The sequence below is a fragment of the Brachionichthys hirsutus genome, chromosome 23 (genome assembly GCF_040956055.1).
Source record: "Brachionichthys hirsutus isolate HB-005 chromosome 23, CSIRO-AGI_Bhir_v1, whole genome shotgun sequence".
Classification (NCBI taxonomy): Eukaryota; Metazoa; Chordata; class Actinopteri; order Lophiiformes; family Brachionichthyidae; genus Brachionichthys; species Brachionichthys hirsutus.
In genome coordinates, this window is record NC_090919.1 from 4590578 (window position 1) to 4611464 (window position 20887).

At 42.5% G+C, this 20887-nt stretch overlaps 3 protein-coding genes and 1 long non-coding RNA gene across 5 annotated transcripts; 2 read left to right on the top strand and 2 right to left on the bottom strand.

The window, feature by feature from the left end:
* Window positions 1-905: 905 nt before the first annotated feature.
* LOC137911439 (uncharacterized) lies at window positions 906-2742 on the bottom strand. The gene is made up of 3 exons (XR_011106113.1): window positions 2615-2742; window positions 1644-1902; window positions 906-1452 (listed from the first exon to the last, which is right to left on the bottom strand). It is a non-coding gene; the product is annotated as an uncharacterized lncRNA (long non-coding RNA).
* Window positions 2743-5190: 2448 nt separating this feature from the next.
* On the top strand, window positions 5191-9068 carry LOC137911438 (butyrophilin subfamily 1 member A1-like). Of its 2 annotated transcripts, XM_068755810.1 has the most exons (7): window positions 5191-5323; window positions 5944-6294; window positions 6582-6795; window positions 6931-6995; window positions 7712-7765; window positions 7929-8051; window positions 8240-9068. In XM_068755810.1, the coding sequence occupies exons 1-7, from the start codon at window positions 5266-5268 to the stop codon at window positions 8371-8373; spliced, it is 999 nt and encodes a 332-aa protein (XP_068611911.1). In that variant the 5' UTR covers window positions 5191-5265; the 3' UTR covers window positions 8374-9068. The 2 variants fall into 2 exon arrangements, with proteins under 2 accessions (XP_068611911.1, XP_068611912.1); XM_068755811.1 differs by lacking the exon at window positions 7712-7765.
* An 806-nt stretch (window positions 9069-9874) lies between these two features.
* Window positions 9875-11621, top strand: LOC137911751 (Fc receptor-like protein 5; the record flags this gene model as incomplete). Its single annotated transcript, XM_068756131.1, has 4 exons — window positions 9875-10211; window positions 10687-10932; window positions 11127-11283; window positions 11386-11621. Coding segments are annotated over 4 exons (768 nt in total), but the record flags the coding sequence as incomplete, so codon positions are not given.
* Window positions 11622-13376: 1755 nt separating this feature from the next.
* Window positions 13377-16071, bottom strand: LOC137911753 (low affinity immunoglobulin gamma Fc region receptor III-A-like). The gene is made up of 6 exons (XM_068756132.1): window positions 16041-16071; window positions 15415-15675; window positions 15111-15356; window positions 14524-14652; window positions 14083-14154; window positions 13377-13432 (listed from the first exon to the last, which is right to left on the bottom strand). Exons 1-6 carry the CDS (start codon window positions 16069-16071, stop codon window positions 13377-13379), a joined length of 795 nt encoding a protein of 264 aa, XP_068612233.1.
* Between the last annotated feature and the right edge of the window lie 4816 nt (window positions 16072-20887).

The following is a 20887-nucleotide window of genomic DNA, read 5'->3' on the forward strand; positions in this document are numbered from 1 at the left end:
GGTTGGGAAAAGCTGAACTAGAGACACACACACTGGAAGCCACATTAACCCATGAACCAAAATCCACACGCAATAATAACTCTCACACCCAAAATCAGTGTCTCTCCAGCATCATCACAAAGTGCAGAGGCGAAGAACGACTGATCCAACACAGCTGCCGAGGACCAAACAACAAACCTCAAATTCTTGTAAAAAAAAAACTACACGCCGCACCCCTTGGTTTCGAACCCAGGACCTTCCGGCTGGGAGTCAAGCGTGCTACCCACTGCACCACTGAGAATGCAGTACGACGTCACATAAGGAAAAAGCACAGCTCCAGTGCAACACGCCGTGGTCTGAAATAGCACCTCATTATCTGACGAGTATGACTTTGTTAATGCCTCGAGTTTCCTACCCCGCACTGGGGGGTGGTTGGTATTGTTACCAACTGCCGTGTCGGAGGCCCTGGGTTCGAGTCCCGCTGTGGGAGTGGGGTAGAGTGGGGGTAGCAGGGTAGGCCTGGGGCCTTGCCTGGGCGGGGTGAACTGGACCGGTCCACTTCACCCCGCCCAGGCGGCCCTGGGCCTACCCCGCTACCCCCTCTCTATCCCATTCCCGTGGTGGGATCTGAAGCCGGGGCTCTTTGAACTTTTCGACATTGCTACCAACTATTCCCCCACCCCCGTGCACACACCGGCGCACGCACTCATACACTACGGACAATTTGGAGTAATCGATTCCCCTAAATCGCATGTTTTTGTAGGTGGGCGGAAACAGGAGAACCCCGACGCAGACACGATTTGAACCCAGTACCATCTGGCTGTGAGGCCAGCATAAACTCAACCAGCTGATAACCAGCCATTAACAAATTCTCAACACCAATGATGACATCACAGACAATCTGAATGCAAATATACATGCTTTAATCTCATGTCCACAAATAATCAACAACAAACCTAACTGCAGACACAAATTGTATTGATCCAAATATAGACATCTTGCCAGCTGAAATATATTACATTTTAAAAAGGTCCAAATATTTTAGATCTCCAGTACTCATTCAGTACTGCCCCAGTACTAATAGAGTACTACAATAGAGTATTGATGTTAACAAACCTCTTGAAAATATAAGCTGCCCGTTATGGGCTTTTCTTCCGATCAGCAATACGAAGAAAATGTACATTTATATTTCTATCCATCTGGTTCACGTTTCACATCTAACACTGTAAAAAATAAAACAGCAAATACACTGCAAAGAAAACCCATGTGTTCATTTGGCCTTTGGTTTGCTGACGGGATGTGATGTCACAGATCACACATCCAAGCCTCGTATCAGAAAGTCTTCGAGAGCACTGAGTCGCTCCACCAGCATCACATCCACGTCCGACTCGTCTCCATGAGGGACGCTGCCATTGCACTGACGGAGAGATGCTTTCCGCTTCCTGGGGACCATGGTAACAGGAAGTCCCGCCCCTGAAGTCGACAAACATTTTGAAAAAAGAAGTGTGAAGAACAAGATGATGAAAAGAGAAGTGCTACCTCTACGTAGTAATAATGAATACAACTGCGTAGTTAGAAATAAAATACAAAATAACACGAAGGAGGGACATAAATAAGGAGACTACCGTCGCTTTATCATGCTCTCAATACATTTCCCAACCCACCTTGCAGTCCCTTCCTTTTCCGGGGCTGAGTGAAGTCAGGAAACTCCTGAAGGACAACAAAAAGGCAGCGAGTTCCCTCGCTCAGCTGGTCTGCGTGGAAACAGAAGTTCTCAAACGGACTTTCCATCCATCAAAACGAACCCGTTTCATCGTCAGCCGAAGGCCGAGCTGGATGCGGCGTCGCCGTCGCCGCCCCCAAGCCCTGCCGCCTGCCATCGCTGTCCTTCAGGGTCAGAGGTCGACTCAGCATTTTTGAGGACTGTGAGAGAGACAGAATAACATCTAATGACAAAAACAACAACAAAAAGAGTTCTGGGCCTCCAGCCGAGGAAGGTTGAAGTCACCTGAAAGTTGTTTGTGCCATTTGCTCCACGCACACACGCACACGCACACACACACACACACACGCACGCTTAAAGAGGAGTTAAAGAAGCCATTTCTGGAGAAACCATCTCTGAACAGAGGAGAAGGATTAAGACACCGTATATTATTATTGTAGAATCTTCCTAACACCAAATCTGTGTACGTAACAAGTGTAAAATCTTTTTAACCTGAATATTTGTCTCGTAATTGCACTTCCGGTTAGATGCTAAACTGCATCTCATTACCCCCCCCAGCCACACCTGGGTGCAGCTCAACAAAAGAGCTCACCTGAGGGTGTCTAATTTCTCTCGCGGCTCAGAATCCCATAAACATTCCTACAAGTTAATTCATCGTCATTTGACGAACAGGAGCTCCTTTTTTTTTTTGGGCCTTATTACTTTCTCACATCGGTCTTTTTTATGTGACATGAAACAAAGGGACACTCACAGAAAACGAGCGGTATTTAGGATCGGCGTGAGAACAAAACAGAAAAAAGGGACTTGGAGAAAATACAAAAGCTGCTCGAGCTAGCTGCGCCTAGCTACCGTTAGCATATTATATTGCGCGTGAATCGGTTAAAATATCATAAATCGGGAAATTCATTTTACCTTTTCAAAGCCTTCGGATTCGTTTGGTCTCCTTTAACTCCTCTTATCTCATTTTAAGCGCTTTCGACGCTAGAAAATGCCAAACCTGGCCGTGCGGTCCGGTGCAAGACACACTTCTGACGTCACTAATGCCCGGCGTTAAATAGCGGAAGTCACAATCACAATGATGGAACTTCCGCTGAAAGTTTCAAAATAAAAGTGTTAGTCTAGCGCAGTGTTTCCCAACCTTTTTTGAGCCGCGGCACATTTTTTACATTTCCAAAATCCTGCGGCACACCCCCAACCAAAATGACACAAAATTACACTCTAACAGTACATATTAGATTAGATGACCTTTATTATAATACATATAATTAATAATATAGTTTTTTTTATGTATTTATACTTAGTGGGAAACCTGGGGCTGTTTCGATGAACACAAAATGAAGACACACACGAAGCTCTTCCTCATCAGCTCTCAGTCTCTCTCTGCTTGTAGTTTTTATCGCCGTCGAGCTTGAGAAGCTCAGCTCACACAGATATGTGGTTGAAAATGGGAGCAATGTCAGAATAGCTTTGTTGGCTAGAACGGGGAACTCCTTGGCAACAGATAACCAGAAACTGTCCAAAGGAAGATCAGCAAAGTTTAGCTTTAAACCACCATCTTGTTTCAGTTCGGTGTAGTGATGGGAATTCCAGCTCTTTTAAGCGAGCCGGTTCTTTTGGCTCCCAAGTGGCTCCTCAGATTTTTTTGTTGTTGACAAAATTAATTTAATACCAAATCATGTGCAGTGTAAAATTAGCCACTAATGTAAAAACATGCAATATATCAAATGTTTATTAAATGTCTTTATTTAAATCCTCTTTGCACTGCTAGCTACAATAAACATATTATATAATATAAAATACAAAACCAAACCAAACACACAGCTCACAGAGAACAAGGTCAAAGCTCTGCATGTAAATCTCTAAAAACACAACAAGAAAACAAATAAATTAAAAAGTGCAAAAGATAAAGCAGCATCAGGCAACAGTTCTGCTGTTTTACTAAAGATTGGCATCAAAGGAAACCAAGTGGCTCAGCTTGGAGCATGTGCGTCACCCCCCCCCCCCCCCCCCCCCCCGGCTCTCCGTTCGTTGTGGACACACACACGCCCACACACACATCTTGACCAATCACGTTAAACTTTTAACAGAAAAATCTTTTTGGCTCCCAATCGGCTCCCAATGACGGGAACCGGCTCTTGTCCGTTTACTTCAAAGAGCCGGTTCTTAGAACCGGATCGGTCGCGACCGACACATCACTAGCCGACATTAAAATCCACTGTCGGCCTAACCCTCCACAACAGTTCTAAAAGTTCCTCACAAAATTGAGTTATCCCTCCACCCATCCATCCATGGAAGAAATAGACGACACATGCAAGTTATGAAATACTTCAAACTGGAATGTTCTTTTTTTTATTCATTATTAAAAAACAAGATACAGTCTACAAACATTGAAAATATGCTGCATTCAATTTATGGCTGTACTACAGACGGGTCTAAAAGGAATCGTGTGTATTAGACGAGTTAGTTGGTTTTATGTGTACAAGTTGATTTTCTAGCAGATATTTTAGTCAAGCGTGTACAGGTACACGTACTATATCAACAGTGTTCCTCTGCAGGGTGTGTCCCAGAAATAATTGAAACCTGCAGGACGCCTTGTTTTTTTCCAGGACGTCTTGGCAAATTACCGACAATCAGCAGGGGAATATTTCAGCCCATTAAGGGGTGCAGAATATTCTGATTCAAGATCTTTTTTTTTTTTAATCTGGGATTGTTCGGGGGCCGGGCCAAATATGGAGGTGGGCTGTATCTGGCCCGCGGGCCGTAGTTTGGGGACCACTTGTCAAGGGGGTTATATTTCGTGTTGCATGTTTGTTTGTTGTCTTGTCAGCAGGTCTAGTGGAAAAGTTAGAAAGGAAGAGAGAGAAGAGTGGAAATTTTTACGACAACATTTTTACCTGCAAGTAGGAGGAAGTGTTTGTCAGGCCAAAACTTGTAATTTTCCATCTGTAGTTTTTAAAGCCACCTCTTCTGTGTAAAAATCCTGAGGTGTGTGTGTGTGTGTGTGTGTGTGTGTGTGTGTGTCTGTGTGTAGCTGTATTGGGTGTGTGTTTGTTGTTGTATTTTAGTGTGAAGGGATTGACCATCAGAGACAGGTATAATTACAAAATTAGAATCAATGAGATTAAGACTATTAAAATTCAGAGATTAAGATTATATGTTACAATTACAATCTTTATTTGGAAGAGGAGGGATTTGATAAGAAGGAAAAAGTCACATTTTAAAATACAAATTAGGCAAGATTTAGATATAACGTATGTCATGATTGTCTCAGAGAGTAGAAATGCACGCTGTGCCGTAAAACACAAAGACACGATGACAGTTTGTCGTCATTAAATTCTAAAATCTGATGAGAGGACAATGAATGTTAGTTGCTATACCAACGAGTCCCAGGTGGTGGAGCAGCATTAAGCACCGCCTGTAAAACTGTATTATGCATAATCCAAGGGGGTGTGGCCTAAAAATAAATCTCATTTATCCAAACAGGAAGCAACTGATTCAGTTAGGTCGGATTTATTCCCACACCCGCTCCTGTTTGTTCCAAGAGAAGAATATTTTATTTAGTAATGAATTATTGCTTCATTTTCATCGCTAAACTTCTGGCACTTTCTTCTGTCGACGCAGGTATTGTGAAAGACTTTAAATGCATTGCTAAACAGGGGGAAACATAAATGAACTTAAATGACAGTCTTTTTTTACGTCAATCAAGGAGGCTATATTTCAATCCAAATTTGTTTTATGTGTTTTTTGATTGTTTGTTTCGGACTATTGGAAAAGTGAGAAAGCAAGGAAGCAAAAGTGGAAATTTTTATGAGTCATTTTTCGCTGCAAGTATGAGGAAATGTTTGCAATTATCGGGCTGCGTTCTTTGAAGCCACGCCTTCTAGTCTGGTCGTGAGGCAATGCGTTGAGTCATTCTGTGAGTGGAACTTAGTCTCGGTTGAGGCTTTCTTGGCTGTAAACACCAAAATCCGTTTTGTCTTAAATAATCCCTTTGTCTTTCGTCGGTGAAATGCATTTATATTACAGTAATGTATTATTAATAATGTTATTCATGCATGAATTGATGGTTTCTTCTGATAGCCAGACCGTGTTGGTCAAATATTTAAATAATATTCCACAATATCATTTCTAAACCAAGGTGTGGATACTAATACACACTCCCTATGATCTCAATACCTGTATATAATATCCATCTCCCAGGAAACAGCATACACCGTGAATATATGTATTTTTTATCCCAGACAATTCCTCGACGCAGCATCCATCTGAAACAGTCTTGGCCTTTGCCGGTGGGACCGTTATTCTTCCCTGCAGCTTCGACATCACTCCAGATGATGATTTCCCCACGGTGGAGTGGTCCAAAGAAGGTCTGGAGCCAAATGTCGTCTTCCTGTACCGCGACGGCTGTGAGACGCACGAGATGAAGCATCCATCGTACCGGTACAGGACAAGTTTTATCACCACTGAGCTGAAAAAAGGCAACATCTCACTGAGGATCAGCGACGTGCAGCTGTCTGACGCAGGGACGTACCGGTGCCTGAAGCTCCCACCCAACGGCCCCCGGAGCATCTCCATCGTGGAGCTTGTTGTGGGTCGGTGCTGTTTTCTTGCTTTATGGTGGAGGTGGTGCAGCACAATCGCCTAAAAGCTCTGGTTCTGTCACAGAGGTCACAGAAATGGCAAGTCATAATTTCACTGGGGGCTACCTTTCCCAAAATGAAAGAACATCTAGCTGACTTTATAGAATAAAAGAGTGCCGAGTATGAAAGATTTGCTGGCCTGGAAAACAGGTTGAATCGGGTGCTTATTGGCCTGTGTGGGTGGAACTTGTTTTTCCTCTTTCGCGTCTCTGAATGACGTTTTCATGGTTGCTTAACAGTTGCAGTTACAGAGCCGAGGCTGTCAGCGGTTTCAGAGGAGCGTGGAGCTACGACTGTGCTGTGTGAGGCTGTTTGCTGGCTGCCAGAGCCCGAAATCACGTTTCTGGATGAGCAAGGAAAGCAAATCTCCTCAGACGAGCCCCGAAATCAACGAGAAGCCAGCGGGTGTTACAGCGTGTCACGGACAGCGACTCCTCGGGATGGGGCGAGGAGGTTAAAAGTTTCACTCGTTATTCAGTCGACCTTGAATGAGGCCTGGTTTGGTTTTCATAGTTGAAACTAAAATGGCACAAATCCCATCTGATTACTTCTTATGTTTTATAAATCTCTGATGTCTTTTTGTCCAAGGGTGACCTGCATCGTTTACCAGCCAGAGACAAACGAGACCAGGGTGGCAGATATTATCTTACAAGGTATTCACCGGCACCGGCATGCTTACGTAAACCTGGAGTCACAAATCAAGTGCCTGACAGAAACAGAATACATTGTGACTGCAAAAAAAAAAAAAACACATTTCTTTCAAATATGTGTAAATGTTTTGAACGTTTTTTTGGGGTTTCCTCATTTTTTTGTTTTTTTTGGGGGGGTTTCCTCATGCTTTCAGTTTGAGTTGCTACTGTTGCTAGACTTGGTCCAGTATTGAGCGATAACCCACATAATTTACTCGCCTTTACGAGGTTCTGTTTTTTTTTGGGTGGGGGGGGGGGGGGGTTTGGGCGATTGGCTCTCAATCTTTGCTACAGATCTGGACAAAGGGATGAATACAGGAAGTTGCTGTAATTTACCTTCACATTTCTAAAGCGAACCCATTTCTATTGCTTGTTGGATAATGAAGACATTGTGAGCTCCGGTTGATCCATTCTAACCACAGACGGCCTCCATCACCCTCATCTACACCACCAAACTCCCTTTACACGGACTTGGTTGTTTTAAAGCACAACTCGTTTAATTATTATTTTATTTTTTTCTTATCATGGGCATTGATCACTGTTCGCCCTCCAGTATCATCACTGAATAATATTCTTTCAGCATCCTGCTACATGCAGTGAAAACCATATTGGTACGGTATTGGTACACTGTGTGTTTGTGGTGAGAGCCATGGTGTCTGGTTCTTGCTCTTTTGTTGAAGGTGAAGGCTGCAGCCGTGGCTTGTCGTCTTCCTTATTTGCCGAAACACAGAAAGGTGAGGGGGGGGGGTTCAAGCTGAAAAGTGCCCAATGCTGAAAGCTTTCATGTTTGAATATTAAAATGCTTTCTAAAGACATTTTATTTTAGTGACCTGATGCCACCGACGTCTGATCATGGATCATTTGTAATATAATCGCATCGTGTCCTTGTTGTTTCAGTCGACTCCACCATGTCCTACGCTATGAGCTTTGCCATCGTAGAGGGGATTGTCATACTTGTATTAGCCTGTGCATTGTGCATCCTGTTATGGAAGATGTGGTGTAAGAGAGCTGGTCAATCAGGTAAGCCCCCCCAACGCTGATCTGAAAACCCCTATTTGGCAGGGAACGTCAGATTATAAGAAAAAGCAATATGGGAGCGTTTAACCGGATTTTTTAAAAGCAACCAGGCGATTAGTACCACGTCAGCATTCTCTTCGGTGAAAGTCGAATGTGAAACTAAGGGTGCTTTCTTTGTTTTCACGCTGCAGAAGTTCAAATACGGTTGCAGAAGAATCCTTCCGGTTCCAGAGCCAGCGGCACGCGTGAAAATTGTTCACTTCTAGGCATTCTGTCTAACGTTGACCTCATTTCAAAGCTCAGTGAGAAAATGGAGCCCCGTTGATCAACTCCAGACCAAGCTCACGTCTCTGCTACGGCCTGCCAGCCTGACCGGCTGACTGTCCTCTGCGGCCCTGCCCACAACAGTCCTCCAAAATCTCACAACTTGTCCTTGAGTCAAGGTCAAAGTCCCGGTGTCTTCGACACACAGTCCATCAAGCGATAGGTGGGTCTGTAAACAGCACACAGCAACCCTAAACGATACGGTGATGATGATGATGATGATGATGCAGAAGACAGACATAAAAAGATAAGCTGTCTGCCACTGCGGTTACATGGGTTATTCTGTGATAATTCATTAAATGGGGGGGCACTCACAAAAACTCAAAACTCCCTTGTGAATCTTTTTTTGTCAATAAATAAATGTATTTATTAATGGGAATTATTTTTTTGCACATCAGGGTGAAAGTATTCAGAACTCTGCATCACCTCTTTATTAGAGGCAGAACCCGCTGGCAGAATGTGAATATGGAAAAGCAGTGCAATGCTGGATTTAAAAGGACTTCATACCTTTATTTTATTTTTTATTTGCACTGCTCATAAGATACTTATACATATATATATATATATATATATATATATGTGATGTGAGGACATTGGCTGTATTTATGTTCTGTATGGCATGTACATGTAATCTATCCTGTGTAAATAATGTCAGCAGGTTTTTATGTGGCACTGAAATAAAGCACTTCATTCACAGATACGCATCTTATCGCTTACAAGTAGAACATTACCCTGATTAATGAGGTTTGTTCCTGACGACACCAAAGACGCCGTACGTTGTGTTCCTTATTACAGCAACTGGTTTTCAATCCGTAGAACACACCTCGGCTCCAAACCCTGGAGGCTGAGCATTTGTCAGTGTTTTATTTCAGGCTCTAAACAAGTTCTTTGAAATCACCTCCTGCATGCTTAGAAATGATTTTATGCTGAGATAGCTGCCCCCCCCCCCCCCCCCCCCCCCCCAAAACCCAACGGCGAACGTTGAGGTTTGTCATGCAGGAAGTTCCAAAATCAGTCTGTTAGTTGTTGGTGGGACAGGATGCAGTTCTCACCTCTTTGCCTGATGCTGTGTGAGTACTAATATTTGGCTGCTTAGGAGAAGATTGTCTCACAGTTTAGCTGATGAATAATATTTCATGTCTTTTTGAGTGAATGTTTATTTTGTCTCTGGGTTTCATTGGTTTGTTGCTTTCTCTCGATGCTTTCCTCCTGTTCACTTTTTCACGCCGCTGCTTAAATCATGACTTTTTGTGTTATTTTCCATGTCCTTTCACAACTTGGTTTATATTTCATTAATCTGTCATCTTTTCCTGTCTTTCCACTTACTATTTTCATTTCATCCTTTCTTCTATCTATCATCTTTTTTATACATTCCTTTTTTTGTTTTTCCATTTCCATTCTTTTTCATCAATATCCTTTTACTTCTCATTGTCTGTCGCTTCCGTCTTTGCTTTTTCTTCTCTACAATTTCTTTCCTCATCTGTTCTGGCTGACTGTTCTGTCCTGAATCTGTGCCTCCCTTCTCTTTCCCACTTTCCTTCCGTTCTTCCGTCCTCCCCTCCCTTGCTGCAGCCTGTCTTCGGGTCAGCCCTGACCAGTCTCAGTTCTTCAGGTATGGCTCCATCTCTCTTAGCTGTGACAGTAAACTGAACTCCACCCATTGGAAAGTTAAGAGGAACACCACGGAGGGAGGGGTCCGACCCTGCTCCTTCGGCTGGGGCGTTGCCTCCTCTTACTCCACCTGCCAAATTGGACAGACCTACCCTACGGACACTGGGACATACTGGTGTCAGTCTGAAGATGGGGATACCAGCAACAGCATCACCATCACCATCACTGGTACTCTATCCTCTGTCCAGCATAGAATTCCTTGCGTGTCCGACTGGTGATGTCATTTTTATACTCAGTGCCAACATTGTTTAAGTTTTAACTGTGCTTAGAAATGCATCCCCGGGAGGACAAGATAAAAATGGTGTCCAGCATGTAGATAGGATAATTTATGCCCCTCTTATTTCTGCATCCACCCAGCTGGCTCTGATTTAGAGATTCCATCCTCATGGACATTTAGCTAAGTTAAAACAAGCCCTATGAATTAAGAGCCTAAACACAACGTCTTTATTTCCACCTTGCTCTGATTGTGCACTTTTTTAATTTATTCAAGAGCTCCAGATATTTAAAACAGGGTCCTTATAATTAACTAAAAGCTACACTTTAAAAATACAGTTTCTGAACCTCAAAGTACAATTAAGGGTAGAAATTAAGAATTTATTTGACAAAAAAAAAAAAAAAACTCGCACCTGTTTCTCTTTTAAAGATCGGGATGTGATCCTGCAGAGTCCTGTTCTCCCTGTACCGACGGGCGCTGCTGCAAGTTTACGCTGCAAAGCTGAAACCAGGTCCGCTGAACAAAGGTTTAACTTCTACAAAGATGGCCGCTCCATCATCAGCAACACCACTGGAGAGATGACCATTCACAGTGTTTCCAAGTCTGATGAAGGACTCTACATGTGCGGCATCTCTGGAGGCGGAGACTCGATCAGCAGCTGGCTGCTTGTTGAAGGTGAGACAGAAGGAAAGCCCACAAAATCTGTGCTTATATTCATCTAATTTTATTTGTCACGGACCCTGATTCCAGTGTGTTATGTTACTCTAATTCCACGCCAATTTATCTTTTGGACTTGTTGCAATAAACATTTACAGAAGTTCCAAACAATGAGCAAATTTTGTGCATATTTGTGTCTTTGGTTCATGGAGATTCTCAGCACATTGGAGTTCGTCTATCTCCACACAGCTTCACCTTCAGCTTCCGGGTCATGTTCTTTCACCAGTCTGCTCCATCTCTTGGTGGTTGGAACTCCTTACCTGCTGTCCACCATCATGCTCGGACTCATTTGCAGAGCCAGGAGGCGAGGTGGGTGAAGGGAACCGCTTCTACGAGTGAACGTTCACCAATCCGATAGCATCGCCCCCCCCCCCCCAAAAAAAACTGAGCCTCTGATCTCTGTGTCCGCAGCAGCTCGGATGGACAGGAGAGGCGTTAATGACGTCATCATGGAATTAGTCATCTAGTCAAGCAAACTGGCGAAAGGGGACAAAACATTCTGCATCACTGGACGTCCCGGAGATAGTTCAGTGGCATGAACCTCGGGGCTGGACTCAAAGCCGCGTGACCACGTAGACATACTGTTACATCATTTCTGCTGATCCAGGCTAAATGTATCCTGTTATGTTTAGAATTAAAATCTCTCATCAAACTCCGACTTTGAGCGTTTGCTTGTGTGTAAGAAAGACTGGATAAAGATGCCAATCAGCATCAGCTGCGTGTAACTCAACCTGAAAATCCTCAAAGTCCACTGAAGCAGAAGAGTCAGATCCAAAAATTAGAGGTGTTATTTTTATTATATTAAAGAAGTTGACGACCATTTTATGTCTGTAAAGTTAGATATGTGAATGTTACGGACATTTTTATTTATTGTTTACAATTTATTTTAAAAGACAAAGCACACCATTCCTGAACAGTCCACATGTTGTAATGTATTCTTTTGCATATGTGTTGACAAAGCTATCAAAACAGTAGCTCGGTGTAAAGTGTATGGAGTTCACAATAATCAGTGACCTATATGATATGATTTCCTCATCAGACATGAACAGGCAACGCTCAAACGTTCTAGTAGAGCGGCTGTTTCTGTGCGTGAGGGGTCGGAAAATGTTGAGGTTATCGGTGGTGAAACAGGACAAGACATTGTGCCACTTTAAGACCCCCCCACACACACAGTAAAGACTTAAAATGAAGCGATGGTTAACTCGCTGCCCTACTTTTTGCGTGAGTGGAAACTGTTGTGGTTAGTCTGCTGAGTGAAGCTGGGCTCTGTTTTCATGCTGTGGCTAAAGCACAAAAGATGGAATTCTATAATGTGCAAATGGAACACGATAGCAATGTGACCAGTTACAGGATCGAGATACACATGCTGAATAACAAACGCTCGTGAGTTTTTTTTTGTTTTTTTTTCTATCATTGCCAGTTGATCGTTTTCGTTTTGCAAACTGCAAATTAATTATTCTCTTAATTACCCAAAAATGTAATTGATAAAATTCTCCAGTGATAACAGGAGGTCTGCTCTGGGCTCCAGCTCATCACTTCAGTTTGACACACAGGTACAGCACAATGTCTCCTCCGTTATACCGTCAAGAATCATGAATGTTTGAACTTTTATCGTGCCATTTAATCCACTGGTTCTTGTGAACCTCATGGTTGAATCGGATAAAGCCGTGAATCATTACAGTTCATGAGAGTAAAAAAAAACCCAACCTGCTTAAATGAAATTATTTTTGCCCCTATTCCTATCCATCCGATCTACTCTCACAATAAAAGCAATAAAAAGTCTGTTTTGCTTTTCTTGAGGACAAGCAAAAAAACCCCAAAAAACAGGGAGATCATTCATATCTCCCTTTGGCTGAGGTCACTAGCCACTCACTACTACTCCACGTGTCTATAGCCTCAGGTACGTTCGGGGTTGCCAGGTGACAGGCGTAGTGAAATGAGGACGTACCTGTTCCTCCGGCTATAAATAGAACGCAGAAACTACTCGGATTTCCATTATGCCCAGTCAGCGTGACTCTGATTCTAGTAACAGTTTGGGATTATATTGATGGCCCCTAGATACTTATGACATTATGTAGCCACTTGACATTCTTTTATTTATTTGATGGTTTATTAGCAGGATTAAGCCCAACCAGACATGTGGGATTGTTCAATCTCAGTGGACAAACATCCGATAGATCCACTCTGGGCTGCATTTTCGCTGCTGTAGCCTGGATCTCTGGATGCTTTATGTCTTTCAACATCACCCCCCCCCCCCCCCAACCCCAATCAGTTGATCCAGGTTGATCAGAGCTAAGACCTGATATTAGAACTCAATCCTCAAAGTATTAAAATAGATGTCACAACACACACATCTTTCATAAAATTGTAAAATATACATTTCCACAATGTCGAACTGTTCCTTAGCAGGTGTCTCCAGGTTTGGCTGCGGAGTAGATGGTCTGTACAGCGTCCACATCTGTGGAGGAAGTACACAAACTGTTAACATCCGATGTCACTCCGGGCCCTTTTCCGAAACGCAGTTCCTCAGTTGTGCCACCGCACCGCTGCTCAGGTATCTTTTCACGATAGCTTAATGCATAGGGGTCATACATTTTATCCCACATATTTCTGAAGGTCAAACCCAAAGGAGCTTTCTGCTGCGAGAGCAAACACGACTAAAGTTCAGTGACGCTGCCGCCATAGAGAGATGCCCTTGAGTTCTCTGCAGCAGGAGAATGCAGACGTGTTATGGTGTGCAAAAGAAGGAGTGAAATATGACGCAAAAAAAGTGATTATAATTTAATGTATGAAGAGTAGTTGTTGCGTTGCATGTCTTCTCTGAGTTTGTTTCGTTTCAAACATAAAACACATAAATGTTTTATTTGTTTTTAACGTTCCTATTTTGTATGTTCATATCTGTAATGGACACATTCACGATTCAGCGCTGGAAGCTAAAGTATCGGGGTGAATCTGCTGCGTAATGCTCTACTTGCTTTATTTATTTATTATTGTAACCGTGGCGACGTGGCTGGACCAATGACAATGGGGTAGTAGGCTGTCGCACGTGGAGGAGAGAATGACTCAGAGTTTGGGATAGGCGCCTGCACCAATCAGACGAGCGTTTACCTTTCACCCTATTTGGCGGCACTTCCTGCATGATGGTGACATCAGTGTACAGGACATCAGGGTCCACATCACCTGCGGCACAACTGACCGTTACACAAATCTCACATTTTAAATCCAGCTTTCAAATTCTAATAAAATCCCGTCTTTTTTTTGTGTTAGATGTGTACGAAATCAAACATAGTAGTTTAAGGCTTTCCTGGACTCGTCTTTTGATCCCTGCAAAAATATTTTTGTGCATAGCATATTTCACAAGTTCTTCAATCTATTTTACACAAATTAAATCAAGGTAATTTGAATATTTTTCTAGAACTTATATCTGTTAAGATGCTAGCCCACACAGAATCAGGAAGTAAGTGACCAGAGACTTTCCCTCATATGGCAGGATAGTGACGAGTCAACAGTTTGTACAATGTCATGCTGTTGACGTGAAAACAGGCTGACCTTTGAGGCTTCTGCGGAGGCAGAGCGACGTCACGGAGGCCAGCAAGAGCAGCGAGGCCAGTGGGAGGCACACGGCCACCACAGGATGTGAAACGCGCGTGAAGCAAGAGTTTTGTGGAGCAGGATGCCCTGTTTAAAAAACAGAAATGCTGCACGCTAACCTCCATGCAATAATAATCAGCTCACGGCTAATTGTTCTCAAAGTCATAAGTCATTCTGATTTATATCAAATTCTTCTTATGTTAATCTGCTCTCAATTATAATTTCTCGTTTCACCCTAAAGCGTTCAAATAATAGATCAAAAGATTTCCTGATGTCACTCTCAGGACGGGACACTCTCGTGTCGTCAGCCGATGGTGCAAACGTGAATACATTAGCGACGGAGTAGTAAACAAAAACATGAGACCAGCGTTGATTGCACAAATGAGTTTTCTGAATAAACAGCATTTTTATTTCATTTTCCTGTTCGCAAAATCTCTCCTGTGAAATAATCAAAACTGTCTGAACGTTGGCAGAATGTTTGAGAGAAACTGATCATTCATAAGATGCTTTTTAAAAGTTTTTTTTTTCTTTAAGGCTACGCTCACCTGTGACTGCCAGATAACTGGGTGAAGATTTCTCACTTCCAGAGAAGTTGCACATATAGAGGCCTTCGTCGGATTTAGAAACACTGACGATGGTCATGCTGCCTGTGGAGCCGCTCCTGATGAGTAGCCCATCTTTGTAGAAATCTGCTGTGCGATTAGACAAGGTCTCCTTCGCTCTGCATGTCAGCGTTACATTATCCCCCTCCGTCACCGGACGAAAAGGACTCTCCAGGATCACGGGGCCACCTGAGGGACACGTCATCATGAATTTAAACCCAAGAGAGTTACGGAGTTTTCAACCCACCGGTCACTGTGATCCTGAAGGCATCGCTGCACTCTCCTGCTGCAGACTCGCACCAGTAGACCCCAGTGTCGAACGGGTAAAGGACATTAATGACGCAGTCGGATGTATTCTTATGATCGTCGCAGAAACCCTCCTGATTTTTGTGGTTGGATGTGTTCCTTTTGATGCTCCATTCAGACAAGTTTTCCTGCTGCCCACAGCTCAGAGTAGCAGAATCATACTGGAAGAATTGGGATTTGTTGGGACAGACGCTGAGCACCGCTGCAAGGAACAAACAGAAGTGAACTGGAGTGACGAGTATAACGCATACCTCTGAGGCAAAACAATACTACAAAAAACACCCCCCCAAAAAAAACACAAGGTTAACAAAACTTTTTGAAAGAATCCCATGATCCATCCCTCTATCCAGATCTGAATTAACGTTGGGTATTAGGTTAAAAAAAAATTTTTTTAAGGCTGTACAAAACATGTGTCAGATGCCTGCTATGACTAATTAGTAACTGGGTTTAAACTTTCAAATTAAATACATGAATTTGTACATTTCCTCTGAAATGTTTAGAAATATATCATATCACTGCATTTATTAAGGTTAAAGCAGTAAGTTGACATTTTCAAGTCATGCTCACCAACAACAGTGCAGAGTGTCGCCATCTCCATGCTGCTCAGCTGAAGGACCGACTGGTTGAATGGCTTGATTGCTGCAACTGTTTGTTTCTTTCAGGGGCTACAGCTTCCTGCGTCGTTTTTCAGTTTAGCATCTTCTTATGTTCATCTTAACATATTTCAAATCGGAATCTGAGCGCACACGCTAAAGAAGGGAAAGCGCATTTATCACATATTATTATTTGCTGTTATGTGATTTTTATTTTCAGCATTGTACTTTCAACCAAAGACGTTTGTCTGTCAGTCTAGTAGGAATATGCGTTACTGTACCGATGTCACAATTGTAATATAAAGTCACTAACCTAATGGTTAGTAATTATGAGCTAGATTTTGTAGACTTGATTAAAAAAAAAAAAAAAAAAAGAACTTTAGTAAGTTTTTTTCTCAAATACATTTTAATTATTATTCATCGTTATTCATAGTCTCTAAACAAAAATATTCAGTTTACCTAAACATGTTTGTTTTGGGTCAATTATGAACTTGTCACAAAAGAAATTCCGAACCTTGCCCTCGTTCCGACGCGTCATAAAACACGTCGTGGAAATTGCGCGTCACTGAGGCCAGGTGACACCTGACGTCTTACGTATAAAACGTGCTCGTAAGTCAGCAGCGTCAGGTCTTCTTGAGCGCGGTTGGTTGATGGTTACTTCCGGGATCTTCGTGGTTTCCACATTTTGGGTTTTGGCCCTTCGCGTTTGCGCGGAAGCCTTGACGTCCGATCTGGGTAAGTTATTACAATTCAAATTAAGCTACGATTCAAATTAGCCGGAGTTAATTAAGTGTGACGTCTCTGAACATGTCTGCCTATGCCGGAATTTATCGATACACTGACGTTTTAATCGATATAAATCCTTCACACGCATTCAGCTGTATTTTCTAGCTTTAAGAGGGGGTACTGAGAGTTAGGTCCGTGAAACGGAAGATAAAATATTTAATATTACAAGATGTTCAAGTCTGAAACGGCATTTAGTAGCCACCATAGTGGCAAATGTAGTGTGACCTGTTTTCGTCACGCTATTGTTTTATTGTGAAAGGTTAACCGGATGTTCCGGAACGCGACAGCAGCTTGGCGCCATCTGTATTGTATATTGCTCACTGTGATTGGCTAGTACTCGTCTTGCTTGCAGCCTAGTTACCATTGATTGTTTTGCGGCTTGGTTAACCTTACTATTACCTTCAAATATTACTAACACACATTTTATTATTAGAATTAATTTATCTTGAAAAGAAAAAGAAAAATCTAAGCTTATGATGTACCGGTAGAATCATGAAGGGAAACATGGCATAAAACAAGAGGTTGACCGACAGCGGAAGGCCTTGAGCCAATCAGGGGTAGGTGGGGGCGGGACTTGATGTTGTCATCCTGTTAAACCAGACGACTGAGTGATGGGGGAGAGCGACACCTAGTGGCGTTAGAATAGAATAGAAAGCCTTTATTGTCATTGCGTAGTGGATATACAACAGGATTAAGAACATTGATGGAGTAATATATTGAGTTATTCTATTTTTTTTATATTTCAATCTTTACATCATTGACGTCCGATCTGTAGAGATGTCCTATAACATTTAAAATATTAATGAACAACAATTTATTTCTACATTATTTATCGCAAAGATGAAATCAAGGTTTCATTGTTCTTAAAAACAATGTACATATTGGTGGTGTGTAGTTTTCTCGCTTTATTTCAAAATCCAATCAAACACATCATACTTTATAAACTAAACACGCATAAATATACATCAATTTTCTGGGCGGCGAGACGACCACAATTGTCTACAGTCGATCCGGCGAGTCAGACTCCACTCACACCTATGGACAACAGTTAAGCTAACTTGCATGCTGTCCATATACATAAATATAACTTATTTTATTTAAAGATTTTGAAATTATATTTCTGATTTTTTTTTTTTTTTTATCCTGAGGCAAACTAACACATTATTAATATATAATAGTCACATTAATTGGGTTCTTTAATTCATTAAAAATTTTAATTTTACACTCTATTTTAATCAATCCACAAACTAAGCTAACCATTGCACAAAATGTTCATAATTTTGTTCATAATTCCGGAGTATGGATGTGCGATTTCAGAATAATTTAGATTTGATGGATGGTGTTTTACTTGTTGATTTAAAAATAAATAAATATATATATATATATATATATCTTCATGTTCCAGGGCAAGTTCATGTGATTGGGTCATCTCTGCCGATCATCGCTGCCGTGGGCGACGACGTCATCCTTCCTTGCTGCCTGGAGCCTTCCATAAATGTGGAGGCGCTGACCATAGAGTGGTCCAACCCCGATCTGAAGCCCGACCCCTCGGATCCGCTGAGCAGAGTCGAGTATGTGCACCTGTACAGGGGCCGACGCGAAGTCACAGACGTGAAGATCCCGTCGTACGTCAGCAGGACGGCGCTGTTCACAAGCGAGCTGAAACGCGGAAACATTTCCCTGAAGATCACGAATGTTACGCGGTCTGATGAAGGCAGATATAAATGCTTCATCCCGAAGTTGAAGAGCAAAGTGTATTCAATTGTTCATCTTATCGTTGGTGAGTATTTACGCGAGCGTGTTCCAGTTTGCTTTAGTTCTGCCTTAATTCTTTATCAAAATCTTTTTTTTTTTCTTTTTTCAAGGACCAACCATTAAGATGACAGGGACTCCTCTGCATCCCACAAATCTCCAAACCCCAGATCCAAAGAACGACGGGACCATTAAAGGTGAGACGACGTTCCAACTTGAGATGACAAAAGGATTTGGATTTTAGAATTTCACTTGCTAACGTTTGTTGTTTGCTTTTATTCCATCAGGTTATCGGTCCCATCTGGTCTTACTGGTCCCACCCCTTATCTTTCTAATCCTCTGTGGTGGATTCTTGTTTCCAAAACCAAATAAGCGTCTGACTGGTCATTGACCCTTTGATCATCCCTTCACCTTCTGAAGAATTCCCCGCATAGCAATCCACTTCCAAACCTTGCTCACTAGCACACTGCTAGTTCATGCTAACGGAGAGGGTTGCTCCAGCTTCCATCTTTTGGATCTATCTCATCGTTTTTGATGACATCCGGAGCTCCAGTTGACCAACGGGGATGAGTAGGATTGAGATCGTCGCGGTGAATCCAGATCATCATGAAAGCGTGGAACCCAAGTCCAACTTTGATCCTGAGCCTCTGCTGACGAACCAGCTGAAGATATTTTACAGAATGCGACAGAAGAGATCCGGTATGAGAACGTAACCGATGCAGAGTATCCTAATGTGGATTCTGGAGCGGACAAAAGGAGAGGACTTCCTTGTGAACCAAAACAGACTTTTTAAGACTCCTCTTCAAATGTTGGACTGTTTTCTAGTGTACTACTGTCGTGGACCCTTCGAAAAGGCGAGGACGAAGGTGTTCAAAAAGGTGAGACTGTTCTCATTTAATCAATAGTAAGAAAAATTATCAAATAAACAGACGCGTCAAAACGAATCCAAATTCTACATGACAAAGATTTGGGCCCAACCCGACTGAGGTCAAAGTAACAAGAACTGAAGTGAAAACCAAACTCTGGTTCCTTCAGCTCCCTAGAAAGAAACCAGCGTACGTACGTGATCCAGTCAAATACGAACCAAAGTGTGCACCCTCTTCGAAAATATAAAAATAATAATCTGTATTGTAATAACCCTACCCTGCCGTGGGAATAGACCGAGCCACCACAACTACGTAATAGTAGTTTGAGCGCCGCTACTATGACAAACTTTTGCAGATATGCCAGCTGGGTTCTGGCAGAAAGGTGCTGATTTTTATCACAAGGGAAAATACGCAGGTATAGAGGAGAACAAGGTGAATGCATGTTATTTATTTATCTGATATTATTAGTTTTACATGACAAAATCTGTCTCAAACCACAAATCAATGAGCGTATGTGGTTGAGTTAGGTTTGAGTGCACAATGTGCATACGGGGAATGAATTTAACCCTCTATTTATATATATTGTTTCTATATAAGGAATATTTTAGGTCAAGTATTCTGTAATTTATAATTAGCATGCCACCATGTTGAATTGAGACGGCAACAAGGCGAGCAGCATTTTAGCGGCTGTCCTCTTCAGCGTCTTTGCTCAGTTCCACTTGAATACAGATTTATCGACTGCTGTGATGTCACTTCCTGCTGCGTGTTGTAGTGTGGGGCTTCCCCCCCCCCACCCCACGCAACACAAATAATATTTATTGTAAACGAATAAAAGATAATGTACAAAACGATTTGCTGGTGCGTGATCTTTTTCCCAGCAGCCTGAACGCACCGTTGTCCCCCTGCCCTCCCCACTCGTAGCTGTCCGTGGTGCTGAAAACGACAAAACCCTAAGGAGTGTCCATTTCTCCGCCATTACGTGTCCCCAGGGGGGTCTTCACCTCTGATGACGTCACCGTTTCGTTGTAGTTGCGTTATTGTATGCTGTAGGGACGATAGAAGCGTCGTGAAAGCGTAGTTCCGTAGTTCGTGAGGTTGACGTCGGACGTCATTGAACGTGACTCCCGCCCAGCCAGAGATCGTTTCTGCACCGCGAGCTGAGCCGCCGTTAATCGGAATCGTTTCCACCGCGACGCATCTGAAGCAGGAGAAGAGAGATATACATGCAGTTATGGGTTAACTTCAAACCGACCTTTTCCAAGTAACTTTTGTCGGAGAGACTTAAATATCTCGCCTGTTTTTAACGAATTAAAGTCGACTTCTAATCGAGGAGGAGCACAAAGAGGAGGTATCACTCTGAGTCGATTTTGGAACTACAACTGGTCTAGACAGGAGACTAATGTAAATATTTCTGTAT

What these genes read in the sequence shown, in the direction of transcription:
- LOC137911438 (XM_068755810.1), top strand. Translation starts at nt 5,266, where the DNA reads ATGAATTATTGCTTCATTTTCATCGCTAAACTTCTGGCACTTTCTTCT. An exon ending in ACTTTCTTCTGTCGACGCAG is followed by an intron (nt 5,324 to 5,943) that starts GTATTGTGAAAG and finishes TTTTTATCCCAG; the next exon opens with ACAATTCCTCGACGCAGCAT. An exon ending in CCTCGGGATGGGGCGAGGAG is followed by an intron (nt 6,796 to 6,930) that starts GTTAAAAGTTTC and finishes TTTTTGTCCAAG; the next exon opens with GGTGACCTGCATCGTTTACC.
- LOC137911753 (XM_068756132.1), bottom strand. Translation starts at nt 16,071, where the DNA reads ATGGAGATGGCGACACTCTGCACTGTTGTTG. An exon ending in CCTCCGCAGAAGCCTCAAAG is followed by an intron (nt 14,155 to 14,523) that starts GTCAGCCTGTTT and finishes GTTGTGCCGCAG; the next exon opens with GTGATGTGGACCCTGATGTC. An exon ending in GCCGCCAAATAGGGTGAAAG is followed by an intron (nt 13,433 to 14,082) that starts GTAAACGCTCGT and finishes CTTCCTCCACAG; the next exon opens with ATGTGGACGCTGTACAGACC.